The sequence below is a fragment of the Lupinus angustifolius genome, chromosome LG15, assembly GCF_001865875.1.
Source record: "Lupinus angustifolius cultivar Tanjil chromosome LG15, LupAngTanjil_v1.0, whole genome shotgun sequence".
Taxonomy (NCBI): domain Eukaryota; kingdom Viridiplantae; phylum Streptophyta; class Magnoliopsida; order Fabales; family Fabaceae; genus Lupinus; species Lupinus angustifolius.
In genome coordinates, this window is record NC_032023.1 from 11,250,217 (window position 1) to 11,272,574 (window position 22,358).

At 30.3% G+C, this 22,358-nt stretch overlaps 1 protein-coding gene across 3 annotated transcripts; it reads right to left on the minus strand.

Annotated features, from left to right (window-relative positions):
• On the minus strand, window positions 14,313-18,841 carry LOC109328333 (patellin-3-like). Of its 3 annotated transcripts, none has more exons than XM_019561751.1 (5): window positions 17,977-18,841; window positions 17,348-17,916; window positions 16,638-16,762; window positions 16,411-16,546; window positions 14,313-14,984 (listed from the first exon to the last, which is right to left on the minus strand). In XM_019561751.1, the coding sequence occupies exons 1-5, from the start codon at window positions 18,725-18,727 to the stop codon at window positions 14,724-14,726; spliced, it is 1,842 nt and encodes a 613-aa protein (XP_019417296.1). In that variant the 5' UTR covers window positions 18,728-18,841; the 3' UTR covers window positions 14,313-14,723. The 3 variants fall into 3 exon arrangements, with proteins under 3 accessions (XP_019417296.1, XP_019417295.1, XP_019417293.1); XM_019561750.1 differs by having other exon boundaries at window positions 17,348-17,937; XM_019561748.1 differs by having other exon boundaries at window positions 17,348-17,937; window positions 17,974-18,841.

The window sequence follows — 22,358 nt, forward strand, 5'->3', positions numbered from 1 at the left end:
AGATAAAATAAAGTAAAATATTCAAACCCAAAACCGCAAGCAAGTCATGACGGAGATGAGGAAAATATTTAACTAAAAATCTTACCACATATTTTTTTCATAATCAAATATATTTCTATATCCATTGATAAAGAACTAATTCTTTTAAATATGCACAATTATTTCTCTCAACAAGTATCAATTCTAAGAATTTAATACATATTTTTAGTCTAATATAATACCTATGGATTTGGTGAAACTTTATACTATTAGATTAATGTATTCTTTGTCCCCGTCTTTGATTTAACTTGCCTACATTTTCGGAAAAAATAAAACAGAAAAATCTGGACTATATCATTTTACATGGTTGCTTGGGGTTTAATTGGTATTACATTGGGCTGCATACATAGGACTCAACGAGTTCAACATGGACTTTGTCTATGAAAATGGTGGAAGTCTATGCAAGTTAACTGGAATTTGAAGATAATTAAATATAAATTTATTAATAGTCCTATTATATTGGCTAATATGTATCATCGGAATAGCGATATAGTAATATATTGAACTCACATGTCAGTTAAGTTAATTATTTTATAATAATTATAGTAAATTTATAAATATAAATATTATTATTCCAATTATATAACTTAATTATTAAAATGATTCAATCTGATCATGTTCTCATTATATAACTTAATTATTTAAATAATTATTAGGTTGAGGATTTTAATTCTTAATGATTCAATCTAACTCATGCACAAACCAATTTTGATTAATGTGATATAATTTAGAGATTGATTTATCGATTTACCAATCAACTGATTCATGTATCATAATGTATTAGTGTATTGATATAGAGATTGATTCATCTTTTAGGGCGGTATTTATAACTTGAATAAGGTTTGATTTGTACCTTCTTTTTTTGTAAAAAATATTAAATTTGCACATGTGGAATGAAACGTAACCCACTCCAACTCATCTGCATTTCGTACAAATTATCTTTCTACAACGTAGCAATTTAAGCATGAAAATATAATGTCGGACAGAAGCGAGGCCTTCAAATTCAATAAGTTTTATTTTGATCACAGTTTTCTCATTTAAGTGTTCTTTAATTATAAATAGTTAGACATTATATTTTGATCATAGTTTTCTCATTTAAGTGTTCTTTAATTATAAATGAGAACAACTCTTATATAAAGATTGTGAAAACAATAAATATATCTTAGAACCATATTAAGATTAAAATTAGTTATGGATCAAATGATAATTATATATATATATTTTTTAATTTTGGTCATTCAAACAAGATCAAATAGTTTATATTATTTTTTCTTATTTCTTACAATAAAAAGTATTCTCACTTGAATCATTTCTCTCCCACTAACTCATTATGTATAAATGTAAAAGTTCCCCATCACACGAGTTTTTGATAAATAAGTCAATAAAAAGTGTAATAAATACTGCCAATAATAAGAACAAAAAAATGAAATAATGTAGAGATATGGAATAAAATGTAGTTTCACTACTTTTTGATTTCAAATAACAAAAAACATAACATGGAACACCAAAACATTGAGTGCTCAAAGGCTCAAAATGCCTAACCAAATCGAACAAACACACGAAACTAAGCTAAACTCAAAGCTTAAAAATTAAAATCAACCAAGTGAACAAATAACACATGCGACATGTCAAGGGTACTTATTTCATAATCCTATAAACACAAGGGTGATACATAGCAACTAGCTAAGGAAACTACAAAAGGTAGCTAGAATGTGAGACACAATGTTGCATTGCATGCACCAATAATCTAACAAACCTTGGTGCAAAAGCAGCGTTGACGGAACCCTCGGCACTTGCCACCATTGAAACCTTCGACGAGGCAAACAGAAGCACAGTTGTGGTCACTATGGCACAATCCTTTGAACCTATGGCTCTTCGACTCACAATGTCTTCCCTCGGTTTGCACCATCATATCTACATTAAGACAAACACATATTAATCAAACAGTAGTGTTACATAAAGTTTAATATATATGTAATTACAATATAAATTTTAAATTAACACATGAATGATAGACCAACATACTATAGTACATATAATTATTGAGTATTGTAATGGCATGCATAAAAAGTTAGAGGCTTACGAGATGCAAGGACAATAAGCAAGATGAAGAAAAACCCAAATCGTGCGTTGGCCATAATTATCTATCACCTACAATTTTCACTTCGAGCTAGATCAATTAAAAAACGCTGCTTTAACTTCACAAGAACGTGAAATAGGTTGGGTAATTCCTATCTATTTATAGCGAAAGTGGGCGTAGATTCAAAGTGCTAGAAAATTCGAAAAAAACCTACACTAAGTTTGCACTTGATATAGAGTAGTAAATAAAATACTACTATCGTGTACGATGGTTGGTGAAAACAAGATTCTGTTCACGTGAGTGTTTAGTAAAAACAAGATATTTATAAAATCAATGCTTAAATGTGTCTGTGACCATTTATTCTAACCACGCAATAATTCTTGTTAACGTGAGTGGTCGGTGATTTTAATAGAGGGAATTCATCAGAAAGAACAAATCCTCTGGCAACTTCTAGAGATTTAGTAAGAAATATATTGAAGGGTTTTTCATTATAGAGTTAGGATTCGGAACACAAGAATGGGAAAGCGTGGAAGGAAGTTGTGGGACGGTGAAGACGGTCATAATAATTTCTCCTAAGGGTGGAGACGGATAAAGATAAGAAAACCATCGTATAAAAGAAGTGGGTTAGTGTTGTACTTTGATGTTAGTCTATCCTTTATTATTCATTTTTTAATTATTAATGATTCTTAAAAATAGTATTACAAATGAATTATAGATAATATATTGATTGTGTACAAAAACAATTATATTACCTGAATATAAATATTGCAAATTATTTTTTATGGAATCATTGGTTTAGCTTTGCTTTGGTTCTAGCCAAACCAGTTTATAAAACCAGTGCTATTAATATCATATTAGTCATCAAATTGGTTAGAATATTGGTATATCGATTCAACTAGTTGTTCACTAATTAAACCGCATACTGACGAAATTAGATATACATATATAATATGTTAACATTAATATTGAGAAATCAATAACAAACTAATATTTTTATATTTTCGTTAAAAATTAATTTTAAATAAAAAGGGCAGTATAACTAGGTTCAATTGAAAACCAGCTGGTATGACCGGTTTTGACATTTTTTAGCCAATTTTGACCAATATAATTGCATGATCGATATAATTATTATATCATATTCATATTAGGACCAATTCATCAGTTTATCGATTGAACTGGTTAGTATGAGACGGTTTTAATAACTCTGGATAAAACTATTAGAATGAATCATAGTAACAATATTGCATCATTTTACTAATATTACCGCACTCTAAAATGGTGTAAACAGATACTTTATTTTAAGTATTGAATTAATATTGATTTGGATGGGCTGTTTAAATCATATTCATGTTTTTTATTATCTATTTATGTGTATTTTATAAATTAGATCCAATAAAAGTATCCAAATCAACTAGATCAAAGATGGATTGGTTTGATTCAATTTACACTGTGAACGTATATTTTTGTAAGAAATGGAATAAAGTTTATATACAAAAATATATTTCCATAGTGTCGGTACACTGTGAACTTATATTTTAATAAGAAATGGAATAAAGTTATATACAGAAAAATTTCTATTCCATAATTTAGTAATAAGTTACACTTCATCAGTTCTTCAAATTCACTAATATTTTACCATCTGAGATTGCAACTAAGAGGGAGTGAATTAATTGACTTAAAATAATAGTCACTTTTTCTGCAAAATCGAGAGTTAAAATGCAGCGAAAAATATATGCAGAAAATTAATAAGTAAAATCAAAGAGATAAGGAAGAAGAGAATACACAAGGATTTTTATACTAGTTCAGTTTCTTATCCACCGAAGTTCCACTAAAGATTATGAGTTGCAATTACAATATCTCACCTCGAGATCTCTATGTACCTTACACACTCCTTAATCTTTATTCACATTTGGAAAACACATTTCCAAGTTATTCTAATCCTCTTTCTTATCACACCCCGTGAAAGAAAGTATTCTGCAATAATAATGAAGAATGTTCAACAATGGCGGAATTGCCTTTCCAAGTATGAAAGTGGTGTAACTTGTAATCTAAGCAACTCTTTTGTATACTTAGTAATAATGTTCTTTATAAGCTTGTAAACTTGAAACACTTTCACTTTAAGCAACTTCAGAAAAATCAACTTTGAAAGTTTTAAGAACTTTTTGCCAAAAAGTGCAGAAAATAATTTCAGAATATGTGTAAGAGCTTTTGAAATTTGTATGAGAGTTGTGTATATGTTGTGTGTTGTGATTGTGAGTTTCAATACATTTATATAGGTTTTCCAATCAGCTAAAATGTCTCTTTGAAAGGGTAGGAATTGATTGGAATGAAAATATGTCTTCTGGGTTGAAACTCATTTACTTTGAATTTGAAAAAACTGATTCAACAACTCTCAGTAATCGATTCCAGCATTGAGTAATCGATTACCCAAATGTTCTGTTCACTGAACATTTATTATTGAATTAGAGTAATCGATCACAACAAGTTGAGTAATCGGTTACTCAACTTTAATAACAATGGTAATCTGTTACTCAAATACAATAATGAATTACTCTGATCAGTTTTAAGTTAGATAACTTTTTTCTCACACTTGTAACCTGTTACTTAGATAAAGTAACCCGTTACACACTATTTTTGAAAATTGTATTGAGTATACTTGAAGTGTTTCAATATTCATTTAAAATAGTTTGAGCATTACTACTATTGTATAATCAAGAGTATAAGATAGAAGTACCTACTTAGACTTAGACTAAAAGTCTTGAATATCTTGAAGCTCGAATCTTCATTGTCTTCATAAGTATTTTTCCTTTTCTTCTTTTTGGTAATGTTGGTGTCTCCATCAAAACTGTGCCAAGGTCAGGAGCAAATATCTTCTTCACACTTTTGAGATTGCAATGCAGAGCTAAAGTGGCAGTTTTGTAGTTTGAAACCAAACCAACTCAAGGTTAGCTTGACCGGAGTTCTTGTTTACGTGCTCCAATTAACAGAAATTATGACATGATCTAGAATCAATTATCATAATCAAATCATCAATATTAATGATGCATTAATAACTTGATATTAAATGATTGGAATCCAATAATAATTTCTCATCACTCAATACAGTACAAAACTAAATCATATGTAAATATGCTCTCGGCTTAAGCCCCATTTTATACATCAAGGAAAAGGGTGAGACTATTGACATTCCTAAATGTCTATTTACACTTCACCTTAACCAATCATAATTTTATAAAATAAATTTATGATTAGTTATAGTAAGGAGCTTTAATAGACAATCTTGAGTACTAAAAGTAATTCCCAAAAGGAAAATGGAGTTAGTTTTTAGTCCTACAATTTAAAATTCACACCCCACAAAATAAATATTCTCAAAATTCCTCTACATATGATACACATATGTAACCTATGTCTGGGGTATAAGGTTTGGACATTTAGGGCATAATGTACGTTATGGGCCATTACAAGGTGGTGCAGTTGAAGCCCAGATCATATTCCCATATTGATCCAAATAAAACCAACCAATAAAAGGAAACCTTAAGTTCCAGTTAAGTTGACTTGCTAGTATATTTAATTAGGTGAATAGTGTCCAAATGATGCTTGTTAAACTTATCAGCCATGTGAATAGTGAAACTTAAATCAAAACTTTTAGACAATAATTTTAGGAGTATTTTCACTTATAATTTTTTCATTCATCCTTTTATATCCAATAATCTAATATGAAACTTCACACTTGAATATATCCAACTATACATATTATAAAATTGGTAGCAAAAATACTTAACTAAAAACAATACGAAAATATACTTTGTTCCATCCAATCCGTGTGCTAAAAGCAAATATCACGAATTAGTTTTGGCTAATTTCGAAGCAAGCTTTTTATAAGAATTTATGAGCTCTTGTTTTCCATAATCTAAATATGGTATGTCTTTCATTAATTTTTCTTTCTTCTTATTTTTATTTCTATTAGCGTATCTGAATTGGTGAGAAATATTGTCAAATTAATTACCATAATTCATTAGAAACGATATGTTGATAGAGGGGAATGATGTACTGATTGTGTATACATCTTTACAATGTTAATGCATAAATATTACACACATGTTGATATGTCAATCTTCACTTAGGCTGCGGTTAAATGTATATAGTTGGGATTAGAAAGTATAAATTCTTATAATATGTGAGAAATTGTTGAAAATAATTGTAGTTAAAATTTCCCATTATATGATTTAAGGTAATAAATTTTATACATGACTATTCTTATAAATATATACAATTCTATGATAATGTTTATTAATTGGGTATAAATAAGATATCATATGTTTCTTTTCCCATAACCAAAGTTATTTTGTCAAGTTCTTGATGCAGCCAAGCTTTTCATGATGCAGCCAAAAATCATAGTGATACTGGTCATGTGTATTCATATTGGATCAGAAATTGTGCCATAGCAAAGGCCTAAGTGCATCAGAGCATAATGTTGGACCAAGGACTTTCTCACCGAGTCAGCTTATTGGTCTTGACCGAGTCCGCTTATTGGTCTTGACCGAGTCCGCTTATTGGTCCTGAACAAGTCAGCTTATTGGTCCTGACCGAGGATGGTGCATCAAAGCTGCATCAGGCTTATACTTGATCGTATGTTATTGGCGCATTTGTCCAATCCGTGGCGCATTATATTGACGCATCAGTCAGGCCAAATTGGCACATCAAGAGTCTCCTTTGGTAGATGTTTTTTTTTTCTCTCCTTGGACAGCCATATGTTATCTTCTAGAAGAATGGATTGTAGTAGAGCACTTTATTTTGACATGTGCTTATTAATAATTTTGTTATTTAGTTAAGTTAGTTTTGATTAGTTTTTTACTTTTCCAATTGGTTGCTTCTGTCACCAGCAACTAGCCAAACTTGTATAAATTCTTCATTTCTCTCATTAATAAAACAGACAATGAAGTTTAATTCTTCTTCAATTCTATATGCATTACTTTTTCAATAATGGTATCAGAGCTCTCATATTGAGAGCTCTATTACAATTCACTCTTCCATTATCTTGATTTTCTTGTTTCAATATTCTACCATCAACAATGGCTATGGAGAGCATAGAGTCTATTGAGATATGCAAAGTAGCAAATCCATCATTAATTCCTACAAGTCCTTACTACCTTCATCCGGGAGAAAGTCCATGGGCCATCTTAGTTTCACCTCCCTAGATGGGAAAACCTATGACTCATGATATAGATCTATGAAAAGGGCACTAAAGTCCAAGAACAAATTCAGATTCATCAATGGCTCGATAAGCATACCAAATCAGAATGATCCCAACTATGATGCTTGGGAGAGATGCAATAACATGGTAATTTCTTGGATCACTATATCCCTTTCTCCACACATGTCAAAAAGCATAGTTTATATTGATAATTCACAAGAGTTATAGGAGGACCTTAAAGAAAGGTTCTTTAAAGGTGATTCTTTTAGAACATCTGATGTTTTTCAAGAGATTCATTCTCTAAGGCCAGGAAACAAAAATATTTCTCATTTCTTTATTGATGTAAAAACTCTTTGGGATGAGCTTGAATCATTGAGATCTATTCCCACATGCATATGCAATAATAAGTGTACATGTGATTTTCTAAAAACTTTTAAGAGACATAGAGAGACAAAATATGTCATTTGCTTCTTGAAAGGTCTTAATGACCAATACAGAATAGTAACATCCCAAATATTACTTATGGAACCCCTTCCTACCATCAACAAAGTCTTTGGTCTTGTCGTCCAACGAGAGAGGCAACTTGAAGGGTTTGTTTTGAGCATTGAGGACAAGGTTGTGATCAACACCATCAATTCCAAACCAAATTGGAAAATGCAGCCAAATAAAACCATGAGCAAAAGCAATCTTGAATCTACCTATAGAGATAACAGAAGACCAACAAGTTCTGGAGGGGCCAATAATTCCAACAGAACATATGGAGGATCCAACAATAATAAGGTATGCACCTTTTGTGGAAGGGAGAGACACATTGTGGATAGTTGTTATTTTAAGCATGGGTTTCCACCCAACTTCAAGTTCAAGCCAAGACAAAGCAGTGGTTTTGTTAACAACTTGACAACACAAGAACCTCAACCTTGTGATATGAAACATAAGGCACATCCACTACTAACCATGATGACAAAGTGAAGCTAAGCTTTGATCCAGAACAAGCCATAAACCAGATAGGAACTGAGTCTATTGACAACACTAACCATCCTATATCAAGTATACATTTTAATAACAATTCTTGGTTACTTGACACAAGAGAAACTGATCATGTAACCAACAAATTGTTAAACTACACTCACTATTAGCCCATTAAACCAATAAGTATTAAACTACCCAATAATCTAACAATAATTGCTAAATATTCATGAAGTGTTACATTATCTAATACTCTTTCTTTACATAATGTGCTTTATATGCTCTGTTTTAAGTACAATTTGATTTCTATACATAAACTTACATGTTCCTTTCGATTTAAACTAATCTTTGACAAGTCTTCTTGTTTTATTCACGATGTGACTTCCTTGAAGATGATTGGACATTCTGAAGTTTTTAACAATCTTTACATTCTTACAAGAAACATTAGGTCTGCTAATACTGATTTACATGTTGTTAATAGCATACTTGATCACATTGTACCTTGTTTTTATCTTTGACACTTCAGATTAGGCCATCCCTCCCCTGCTATACTTTCACATATACATACTTATGATTCTTGTATTACTTTTGACTCTGCTAAGATTTGTGACTTATTTCATTTGGCAAAACAATACATATTGCCCTTCCTTGAAGGAAGTTTTAAGACTAAGCATCCTTTTGAGCTTGTTCACGTGGATATATGGGGACCTCTAAGTATTCCATCTATCCATGGACACAAATATTTTTTTATTGTTATAGATGATTTTACTAGGCACACTTTGCTATTCTTGATGAATTCTAAGGCTGAAACTAGAAAACTTCTTGACAATTTTGTTAAATTTGTTGTTGTTCAATATGATAGGAAAATAAAGATCATTAGGACTGATAATAGTGAAGAATTTCTCATGCATATTTTCTATAATGCTCATGGTATACTTCACCAAACATCTTGTGTAGAAACTGTACAACAAAATTCTGTTGCGGAAAGAAAGCATAATCATATCTTAAATGTTGCTAGATCTTTACTTTTTCAATCTTATCTTCCTAAAAGTTTTTTGGGCTATGTTGTTTTTCTTATTAATAGATTGCCTACTCATGTTCTCAAAATGCAATGTCCTTTATAAATGTGCTTGGTCCTAAACCCAACTTTCTTGACCTCGAGGTTTTTGGTAGTCTATGTTATGCCTCCATTCTTGCCCATAACAAATCCAAGTTATATTTTAAAGCTATGAAATCTATTTTTCTTGGTTTTAAAAGAGGTATAAAGGATTCATCTTTATGGATCTTGCCACTAGAGATATTTATATTTCAAGAAATGTTGTGTTCTATGAACACATCTTCCCTTATAAGCATGTTCCCCAATCCAATGACATTTTTCAACAGCCTAACACATAACCATCATCCCTCTTACAATATGAAGATATGAGAACATCCACTCACATAACAAATGAACCCACCAATTCTACCAACACTAAACCTACAGATAATAACATCAACCCTGCTCCACCTAAAGTAGAACCATATATATGAAGATCTCAGAGAACCATTCACAGACCTACCTACCTTAGAGATTTTCACTTCAACATCTTGACTACCTCACCTACTCCCCTTGCAGTCACCATTAACCATCCTTTAGAGGCTATTTTATCTTATAAGACTGTCTCCACCAAATAACTATATTACTGCTTATCCATCACCAGTCACACTGAGCCTAAAACCTAAAACCAGGCTATCAAATTTGAGACATGGATCCAGGCCATGAAAGATGAACTTACAGCCCTCCAACAAAACAATACCTAGACCCTTTGTCAGTTTACCATCCAACAAAAGACTCATTGGATGCAAATGGGTATATAAGCTTAAATATCATTCTGATGGGACAACAGAAAGGCACAAAGCAAGACTAGTTGTTAAGGGCTACACCCAAACAAAAGGATTGGATTATTCTGATACTTTTGCACCTATTATTAAACTCACAACATATAAGATTACTTCTTGCACTTGCTTCTTGTCATGGTTGGATCCTTCATCAATTAGATGTGAAGAATGATTTCCTCCATGGTGAATTACATGAGGATGTCTACATGGCCTTGCCACAACTAGTTACTTTCTCAACTCCTAACCAGACTTGCAAACTTAACAAATCATTATATGGCTTAAAACAAGCCAATAGATAATGATTTGCCAAATTATCTTCTTTTCTTTTTACTTTGGGATACCAACAATCCCATCATGATCATTCATTATTTACCAAGAATCACAATTCTAAATTCATTGTATCGCTTATATATGTTGATGATATTATTTTAGCTGGAAATGACATCAATTAAATCACATATGTTAAACATCTTGGAATCCTCAAATACTTTCTTGGTCTTAAAGTGGCTTATTCCAATCAAGAAATTTATGTGTGCCAAAGGAAATATGCTCTGGATCTCCTCTCTAATACTGACTTCCTACATTCAAAACCAGTGCCTACACCTATGATCAAACATCATCATTTACATCAACAAGATAGTGCACCCTTTCCTGATCCATAACTCTACAGACAACTTGTTGGTAGATTGATTTATCTTACCAACACCAGACCAGATCTTAGCTTTGCATTACAACCAAAGATATCATATGTTTCTTTTGCCATAACCAAAGTTATTTTGCCAAGTTCTTGATGCAGCCAAGCTTTTCATGATGCAGCCAAAAATCATAGTGATACTGCTCATGTGTATTCATATTGGGTCAGAAATTGTGCCATAGCAAAGGCCTAAGTACATCAGAGCATAACGTTGAACCAAGGACTTCGTGACCAAGTCAGCTTATTGGTCCTGACCGAGGATGGTGCATCAGGCCTGCATCAGATCTGCATCAGGCTTATGTTTGACCATGTGTTATTGGCACATCTGTCCAATCCGTGGCGCATCAGATTGACGCATCAGTCAGGCCAGATTGGTGCATCAAGAGTCTCCTTTGGCGGATGTTTTTTTCCTCTCCTTGGGTATCCATATGTTATCTCTAAGAATGGATTGTAGTAGAGCACTTTATTTTGACATGTGCTTATTAACAATTCTGTTATTTTGTTAAGTCAATTTTGATTAGTTTTTGGTTTTTCCAATTGGTTGCTTCTGTTACAAGCAGCTAGCCAAACTTGTACAAATTCTTCCTTTCTCTCGTTAATAAAACACACAATAAAGTTTCATTCTTCTTCAATTCTATATGCATTACTTTTCCAATAAATATATACAATTCTATGATAATGTTTATTCATGGGGTATAAATAAGATATCCCTTGTTATAAATGGTTGTGATTTTTAGAAACACGATGATAAGAAATTAAGAAAAACTTCAATAGTACTACTAGTAGCAAAAATTATAAAGATTTTATTCAAGTTAGTTATTCAGGCACTACAATTTGCTTCAAGCTTTTAGCCTTTTACCTTTATACTTTGCGACATGAGACAACCATAAATTACTTGTAATCTCAGCAACAACACAAACAAATTGAACAGCCAGATTAATGAAGTCCATGAGGTGAGGTGGGACCATTTGAAATATTCTTCTTAACTTCGATATTCCATTACCAAATATTTGGATTGAAATTGGATTCCTCTGAATTTCTATTCATGCATGTGATGATTGCAACTTTGCAAGAATCTTGCAATGCTGGCCCAAAGATTATAGATGATAGGTTGTAGATAAATTATTTTTGCAGTAGTTGAATTATTATAAAAACATTAAAATTAATGAAAATTTTATGTTGAAGTATTGAAATTGATTATATTATATTTGATATTCCTTTAATTGAAAAGTTATATTCACTTCCCTAAGTAGGGTTGAAGGAAAGTTGATATATTTGTTAATTAAATAAAAAAAATGTAGAGTATAATTAAATCAAAATTAAAGGATATTATTGATTTTTTTGTATTACCAAGTGTATTCCCTTACCCTATTAAGTAATGAACTAATATTCTCTTCACAACAAATGTCGCTCCCAAAAATCAAACACTTTCTTTTTTTATCAAAGATATTATTGATTACTCTAACTTCTCAAGCTCTTATTGATTAATCATTCTAGATTAGCAATAATGGAGAAAAGGTATGGAGTGGTTTATGCCTTTTCCTAACTAAAGAAACATTTTAATAATTTGGTTGGGACAAAGCATAGCTGGTCTAAATGTTGGTCTTCAAAAAGCTCAAAATGGTGTTGAAAAACGAAGGCAAAAGAGGTAGATGAAACATATTTAAACAGATAAAAGATAGATAGCACAAAATTATTAGTGGGTTTAATGATAGAATTTGGTGCGAAAAAGCTAAAGCAGGCCTTGTACTGCTGGACATTGAATATTTTATGGGGCCCTGAAATCTGAATGTCTTAATATCGGTCAATTCACACATGGGATGTCCTCTGCCGTGTCAGACATATCTCAATGTCTTCATATTTGTCAATTTACACATGGGATGTTTTTTTACCATGGACCATTTAAGTCTACTAATGTACAGAACTTAAACACTAATTAGGAATTGGGATAAGTTTTAAACTTCAATTTAACCCATACTCAATGAAATATAATGTATTTCTTAATTTTAGATAGAATTTTTCTCAATATTACTTATTATTATGGATATAAAATTTGATATATAAAATGTTATATACAAATTTTTTATTAATCATTTTAATATATGTATTTGTGATAAAAAGATGACATGTTATGACAATATATCATTTATACATGTAACTAGCAAAAACAATTCAAAAACATGATTAAAATATATAAAATTATATTAGTAGATAGGTTATTCAACCAAATGAACTATCTATCTATTTTTTTAGCAACATGTCACATACAAAATTCATGGTGTGGCAATGAAAGATAATGAGTCATGTCTTATTCGTCTCTTACCCGATGTTAAATATTAATTGAAATTAATTTTTGAATGTGAACTAGTCATAAGCCTAATAAAATCTGACCACATGTTGATCCAAATATGATATAAGATAAGGTTCTACTCATTCCTAAGGGACATAACATTCAAATATTTGGGGCAATTAATTTGACCGTTAGAAGAGAAAATAGCTTGAGATTGCTAAAATAAAATTGCAGCATAGGTGAAAAATAATACTATAACCCACTAATTAGGTTAATCATGCTTAACTACACGTTTTTAAGAAAGGTATTGCTTTGCCCCATTATAAGGGTAAAGGACTAAACTTTTGGATTGGTAGGTACCCCTCCAAATGATTACTTTACTAATGATTCCAACTCAAACACATTAATGTGCCTTCAAATAATTAATTTCATAAGGATTTCAACTCGGGCACAATGATATGTAGTTATGGACCGACTTGCTTACCATTACATGACATATTTCATATTGAAATAATACAATTTGGTTAGTCCTTTCGGTAACAAGATACTATGATTAATTATTAAAATAACTATCAATTAATAAAATAATTTTATTCCTTCCCATTGCCAAAGGAAATGCATCAATTTCATTATATAAATCTCTAAGTAGGTATAATAGTACTCAGTTGCTTTAATAAAAGTTAAAACTATTGTTGATTCTAGAAAACCCTTTTTAATTTGTGAACAACCCTATGACTTTATTTTGTAACATATTCAAAAATCCAACTTCTAGCATATACTTTCAACCATATGGCTTCAAACTAACCGATACATTTATACATAAAACTTGCTGTCTTTTTGCATATCTCCACAAAATATCGAGTCCAATGAACAAGGGCAGAGAAAATCAGATTTGGATCAGCTGTGGTCACAACTAGTATAAGCAAATAACAAAATGCTAGTCTACTTCCAAATAATAAATAGAAAAGAATATATGTACTAACAATATATAAATTTTACAAATTATCATTATGTCACTCACCATTCATATTTAATCATCACCGACTATTTAAATCTAAATAAATGGTGAATAATATAGTGATCATATATAAATCTTTACACTAATGATATACTAAATAATAAATTGTTTAGTATAAAGTGTAAGATATAATGTACATATTCTAGAAGTCTAAAGTCTAAACCCATGGCAGATATTAATACAAACTTTAATTTTCAATGCTGAGAACACGGATCATGACATATCAACCACACTTGTAAGCTTGAGTACAAATACAGCAACAATAAGATATAGATAGGAAGGCCCCACCAAAATTTACAATGAAAATTTATACATATAAATAGAGCAATATGTCCTCCAAAAAATGAATCAAAATGTAAAATTCAGAAGACACCCTTCAATCCAATAATAATAATACATGATGACTAAAACACAGAAATAGTATAACTATATATAATTAAGCACAAAATGATATCCAAAATTAAATTAAAAACTTCCATATTCTTATAAATGCAAGAATTTAAGCAACCAATGTAGTACTCTTCTTCTTCCAACTTGCAAATTTATACAGTAATGATGACATTCTCATTCAGATGAGGAGTTAGGTATGGTCTTCAAACGGTACAAGAGTTTCTTCTTCTTAGAACTTTGGTTATCAATGGTGAGAACAACTTTGCCAGGTTCACCAATTTTGTAACTATTATAAATCACTGGTTCTTCTGATGAAGTAACTTTTCTATCCTTTTGAATGATTACTGTATAGCTTCCTTCTGTGCTTGGCACAAACTCTGCACCATAGCTTATATCCCACCCTATTACTCTCAGCTCCCAAGAAAGTTGACAGTTCTGTAGGATTCCCAATAACAAAATATCAATCCGCTAAAGGTTATCAAAGAAAATGCATAATATGTCTATATACTTCCTCTCATAATGAAATAGATTTAGGTATGAGTGTAATATTTATCGATATAAAGATTTATATTCAACTATTACATTATCTAACATTCATTTGGATTACTTATTTTAAAGAGTCAATACTAATTAAATATAAATTATTAGTGATGCAGTGACATTGTACTCATAAACTGTCATATATTTTTTCTCTTAAGGTATAATTCAATTACTTATCTAATTATGTAATCACTTGAACTTACCTTGGTTTTTTATACATTCTTTTTTTTTTTCAATTCAAAGTTTTGGATAGTAAGATGGTAGATAACAATATCCACAAGTAGCAATAGAAAATAATTTTTGGCTCTTAGCAATATTTAGGCCTGACTTAAAAAAAGTAGGTTACTGCTTTCCATACTTTCTATGCTAAGTACAGTGTATTTTTATTCATGTCCTCTTTATTTACTATTCATTTATCTGTTATTCTTTTTAGATTTTTTTTATCATTTATAACAAAGTAATAATGAAATTTTCAAGTTATTTTATACAATACCTTCTTTATTTGAGTGTAATAATCAGAAAGGGAAAAAAGACATATCCAAGAAAAAGAACACTAAGAGTAATAAAATTTAACATTCTTATTATTGTTTTTAAAAAGTACTTTTTAAATAGAAATGGAGTAGTGCATAGGCCTGCACAAATTATGACACCTAGATGGTAGCTACAGTTAGATCTGTACATGATTTTGTTATTTGTTATACTATTATAGCAAAATCTATACAGTATAATAGTAAACAAATAAAATAACTTTTGTGTTAATTAGTGTACTATGGCTATTATTTAATTAATGCAAATAGAAAGACCATACGCGAAATCTAAAATCTGAATCTAACATTTCTCAAAATATTGAAGGTATTATTTTTCGATATAAAATATATACCTGTAATCTCTTTAAACAATACTTGAATAACTCTTCATAACATTCCCCGAAATAATACACATCCAATATAATGCAAATACAAAATTTGGAAGAAATATGATAAAGATTTAAAAACATTCGTTTCTATCAGGATATTTATATTTTCACTCTGATTACTAATAACCGGGGTATTGAAACTTGAAACACGTGCTACATTGAAAAATATATTTTTTCATAGGATGAATAAACAAGAATGAAAAAACTGATAATTCAAATCTTGAAAACAGAGGAATCCTAAGTTGCTGCATTCTTTGGATTCTCAAACAAAACCATTGAATTTCAACAAAAAAAAACATTGCAAAAAGTAAAGTTATCGTACAGGTTCCGTATATAGATTCTAACCAGTTTATCAGAAAAAAATGATATATATATATCATATAATAAAAAACTAACGAAACTTACCTCAGTAACTGGGAATTCCACATTATGTTTAGATGCTGGCTTCACTGTAATTTCTGTAACAGTATCAGTAATTCCAAATTCCCCATCTTTGCTTAGTCCACCATATTTGACCGGAAGTTGCTCTGGAGCTATGTATCTGAATTCCACAATACCAAATTCTACATTTTAGATACAAAACAAACTGAAAAAACAAGGAATAAGCAAATTTTGAATATTTTCTGTCTCACCTTAAAAGGGTCTCAGCTGATTTGGAAGGCCCAGCAAACACAAACTTGCTTTTGGTTCTCTGTGTAAGAAAAGGGCTTATCATTCTGTTCACTGCTAAGTACCACCATGGCACATTGATGAATACCTTTTATATACCCAAGAACATAAATAAATATTAGGGTTAAGAATAATATACATTTGAAATGCCATTGCATATTCAAGATGTACAAAACCAATATCAAGAACAAAAAATTACATGCCACATGATTATGTTTTTCCGTAGACTGGTTCATAAAGGGTGAGTTTTGATGCAAACATAAGATTGTTTCTTAGTAAACATGAATAGACATTTACTAGAATAAAACCACATCATTCTGTTTTTCATAAATTAGTAACATGTTTTGAAACAATTATCTCTTATAAACATGAATAGCCATTAAATGTTTACAATTTAAACAAACAACATCAACAAAAACATATACATGAATTAAACAACATCATTAGTCCTATCATTAACTACAAACATGTTTGGAAACAATTATTCCTTAGAAAATAATTGCCAAGTTTTTCAAAAATCCCGTAAGATCTTTTGATCAAAACCTGATTTAAATATAAAACAACTAAATCCAAACACACAATATACATATTAGATATTGAAAACTCACCAGCTCAAAAATTGTATGGAAACAAAGTATGATAAAGTTTAACAGCAATAGTGTTATTAGAGTACCTGTTTGGCTACAAATTCAGGATAATTGTCCTGAAGCAATTGAAGAGCCTGTTTGGTAGCTTGTCTTAGTTCCCATTTCCCAGGTCCAGGAGAATTCTTGAGATCATTAACCTGAACAAGAGTAGAAATACCACCAGGTGTAAAATCCAATTTCCTTATACTTCTTTCAAGAAACTGAATCCTCCACCTCAGAAATTTCTCTCTTTTCTCCTCATCAGAGAAAGTTTTCTTATACACTTCTTTGTTCTGGAACTCACCATAGATATTGTAACACACAGGGTGACCTTCCTTATCAAAACCATGCATGTACACCACTTTCTCCAAATCATCATCAACCAAATTCTCTTGTTCCAACAACTCATCAATCCCAAACTCATTTCTCCACTTAATTGTGTTCTTGATCATGGTGAAAGCTTCTTTCACCTTGAAGTCTCTGGCACGAAGAAACTTCAAGAGAATAACATCACTTCTCTCATCTGAAAGGAGTGGTATACCCCAGATGGATACCTCTTCTGGTGGCAGCAATGGTGGTGATGAGGCTGAAGTTTCATCCTTGCTAGTTTCTTCTTTGGCTGAAGCTTCTTCTTCTTTGGCTGAAGCTTCTTCTTCTTTGGCTGAAGATTCTTCTTCTTTGGTTGAAGATTCTTGTACAGTTGAAGTTGAAGAAGAAACAGCTACAATGGTTTCTTCAATAGCCTCCACAGTTTTGGCTCCATCTTCATCTACAGTAGCAATCTCCACCTTAGTTTCTTTCACTTCTAGTGCTTCTTCTTCTTCTTTTTCATCAGTTTTTGTAGGTTTTTCTGGCTCATATGTTTCTTTAACTATTGGTGCAGCTTCTTCTATTTTTGCAGGTTGGTCTTCTTCTTTCTTCTCTCCTTTTTCTGTTGCAACATCATCAGCTACTGATTCTGAAACATGTTCTTTGTCTTCTGTTTTTGTTTCAACATCAGCAACAGCTTCTGAAACTTGTTCCTTGTTGGCATCAGCAGCTAATGTTTCTGGCTTTTCTTCTTCTTTGGGTAAGTTAACAGCAAGTGAAGAAAACTCATGTTTGTTAAGTGCTTCTTGAATAAGCTGCTTAAGCTCTTGTAGTCCTTTCTTCTCAGCTTCAGATAGGTCAGAAACTTTTGTGCTCTCTTCCTTGAAGGAATCAGAATCAGCTATTTTTTCACCACCCTCTTCAACATGCTTCTTCTTCTCAGCTTCACCTTCAGTTCCAGCTTCTGTAACTTCCTCAGCATCAGCTTCAGCTTCTGTGTTGTTGTTTTTGTCAGCAAGTGTAACATCAGTTACCTTAACTTCTTCCTCTACATGCACCACTGCTTCTTCATGTGTTGTTGTTGTTTCTAATGCTGTTTTAGGAGTTTCTTCTGCCATGTTTGAATATTCTCAATGCAATGAATATTATTAATGACACTACCTTATATGAAAATGGATATATAGGAAAAGAGAATGAAGAGAAAAAATAATGTAGTGGTGTATGATTGTGATAGAGTGGTTAGTGGAGAAGCAGTTATAAAGAATAGAGAGGGGAATGCACGTTATATTATATGCATTGAATCCAATGATGTCTTATTTTTTGTCCGGGTTAATTTACTTTTTATTTTTTTAATTTTTTATTTATTTATATTATAATATATAATTGGTTAGATATAGAGAATGAGACATCATATGAGAGTTAGACACCTCTCTATTAATGTAATGGAGAGGTAAATTATGAGAAAGTGCACTAACAAACTAAAAGATAACATTATTTATAATTTTTAGTTTTTATTAAAATTACAATTTTAACTTTAAAAATATACTACAAAATATAACTTGTAATAAAGAGAAGTCTTACTCTAATTGGGGATAGCTGGATAGGTCCTTGTCCAATGAAACAGACTATGCCAGCTTTGAAATGGGAATCTACACCCAATTTGCATTATGTGGGCCCTGATTGGCCTGGCCCACATGATGTACACCCAATGGGATGGGCCTACAACCAGGTCACTAAGCCCAAGAAATTATAATTCGAACAAGGTACCAACCATTCATATTTTTTATTTTTATATTGGTTAAAGGAAGTTCAAGGTTTTCAAGAGAAAAGAAAGAAATGACAAGGAATGTCAAGTTTAATTTGAATTGAATTAGGGAACCAATCATTTATTTTTATTTCTAGCTACAAGTAACTTTCCGAACAGCCCTACTGCTTTAGGTTGAAGACGACAAGGTTAGAAAAAAGCTCCACTTTTACTGTTTCTAAAGCAACCTTTGTTGACATAGGGGCATATCTCTTTCATTGATTTATCAATATTTAATTACATGTTAATTAATTGCACATTTGGTAAAAAATTTATTTATTTCCTTTTTAATATTAATCACTATGTTGTATGCAATAAATTCATCTTCTATTTTCCTACCTAATTTTGTTTGGTTGTTTTCATTGTTAAAAATGATATTTATGTTAGCCAAACCACAATAGTTAAGATAAGACGAACAAATTGATAAAATAAGACATGACTAACAACACATGGTTGAGAGTTTTTCAAACTTGAATGACTTAATAACACCAAGAATAAAATGTTGAAATTGACATTTCAAACTAATCTTCTCTCTTGCTCGTTAAAATCCATAACATATAATTGTTGGACAAAAATACATATATTATTAATATTAAATGAATTTTTATGATATATATTATCAATACATACATAATTTCTTTTATTATGTGTAAAGTATTTTCGAACTCAAATAAAGTCATATATTATAAGCAATCCATTTATGTATAATTGTTTGGGTGTAGGTAAATGAGTATAAGAGTAAAAGATCATCCGCCACTGGATAAGAGTAAAGGATCATAATATAATCTGATAGTTAAAGTGAAGATTTAAAGAATAAAGTAAAAAAGGTGAGAATTTTAGTCTCAATAAATGACTAACATATTAAAATTTGTCTATCAAAAAATAATAAGAGCGAAAAGGGGATGTTAAGACTCTTAACAATATCACAAGGAGAACAAATTACAATACAACACGCTTGTATATAAAGAAACTACATTACATGAAAGTTAAACATCAAGGCCTATAACATTTGTTGTTTTTAGAAAGTATTGATTTTTTTTATAAGGAATGATATTTTAACCCTATAAATAATGCCATAATATTAATACCGTGTTGGTTAGGATATGGGTATATTGATTTAACCAATTGTTTATTAATTAAATTGCATACCGACAAAATTAAATATGCATATATAATATAGTAAAATAAATGTTGAAAAATCAATAAGAACCCAATATTTTTTATTTTCATTAAAAAATTAAAATTAAATAAAAACTGGCCGACGGTTCAATTGAAAACCAAACAATTTTAATCGGTATAATTATTGTACCGCATCAGTATATTGATCACTGATTTTTACCATAATTGAATTTTATTAGATTTAATATCAAGTACAATTAATTAAATATTAAGGTAGTACATTTATTACTTCATTTTTCATTTCCAATTCCAACATATGTAACAAGAAAATGAAGTATCTTGGTATAATAAAAAGAAATGTGTCTTAGCTGGATCTATTTTTTATTATAAGAGGCATTAGGGAGAGATAGAAAAAGGAATAAAAAGGGTTGTATGAGGCCGTTATTGAATTGGACAGTGACACCCCACATTTGCTTAGGATGCGTTGCATGTTTCACTTTTGTTGTGTTGTGTCACTGTATTAGGCTATTAGCTGTAACATGCGTTTTCTTTATTATTGTTTTTGCTTTGAATTGCAGCTAAGCCGTTGGAGAATTATTGTTTGGTCCACCTAGATCATCATTAATTTTGTGATTTGCAACTCATACAAATATAGAATCAATAAAAATGAACAAAAACTATACACTAGTAGTGCTAATGATGATCAACAACCGCGAATTAAGTTTAAATTTGGATGGATTGATGAAATTTAAAAGCGAGTGCATATTTCTCCCGTGGGTAAATATATTGATATGTGTCATAAAGTTTTTTTAAGGTTGTATGTTGTTAATTATTTTTTAATTAAATAACTGTAAAAATTATAAAAATTTACTTACGCTCTGACTTAATGGATATGATCTTAATTCTTTAACGACATATTAAATCTTATTATTTTCTGGAGATTAATATATGTATACTAAAAAGATTCACTGTCACCATACATATTTATTATTTTTATTAAAATAAGTAATAATAATATAAAATGATAAAAAATATGTTGATAATGTAAAAAAGTATTGTATTGTTATCGGACAAATTAATTTTCTTCTTGAACTATAAACTCTATTTTTAATTTAATAACCACATTAAGTAATTTTTTAGTCTTAACATTATTTGAATTTCGTTGATTTCTCCTTAATAGGCACTACGTACAGTCCTACAATTTTGATAGGACTTTTATCTATCCTCTTATTTTTTTTTAGTAGAGTCCCACGTACTTTACATTTTAGTAATTAGTTACTAGGAAATTTAATGATTTAAATCTATCTAAATTTAAATTATTCAAATTCTCTAAAATTGATGATTAAGATATGTAGTAAGTGAATCTCATGTTTTAGTATATTCATGTTTTAATTACACCAAGTTTTAGCAAAATTATACGGATCATTCATTTCTACACATAGACAAACATCCTAATTCATATATGAACCTTCAGAATATATAATGTAATTTAAAAAAAAAAGTGGTAATCTAATTAAGTAAAATAAAATATGGTATATTGTAGAGACAAATCTAAATAGTATATGAGTCAATATATCTTTTTTATTTTTAGGTTTGTTGAATGATAATATAAGATTGATTTTATAACGAAACATAAAATATTGAAGAGACATTGCTTCTTATACTGTTTAAACTTGTATTGACGATATACCATATTTTGTTTAACTTAATTACATTCATCATCTTTTTTTGTTTAAAATATCACATTTATTTGTTGTGCAGAATTAATTAGTATAATGTATGTACATAAATAAGAGTGATTTGCATATATAAAAAACATAGAGATA

Bases quoted from the DNA above. Each gene is read 5' to 3' on its own strand.
- LOC109328333 (XM_019561748.1), bottom strand. From the start codon at position 18,727: ATGGCAGAAGAAACTCCTAAAACAGCATTAGAAACAACAACAACACAT. The intron at 17,938-17,973 runs AAGAATCTTCAG...AAGCTTCAGCCA, and splicing joins AGAATCTTCAACCAAAGAAG to AAGAAGAAGAAGCTTCAGCC. The intron at 16,763-17,347 runs GTACTCTAATAA...GGTATATAAAAG, and splicing joins CTGAATTTGTAGCCAAACAG to GTATTCATCAATGTGCCATG.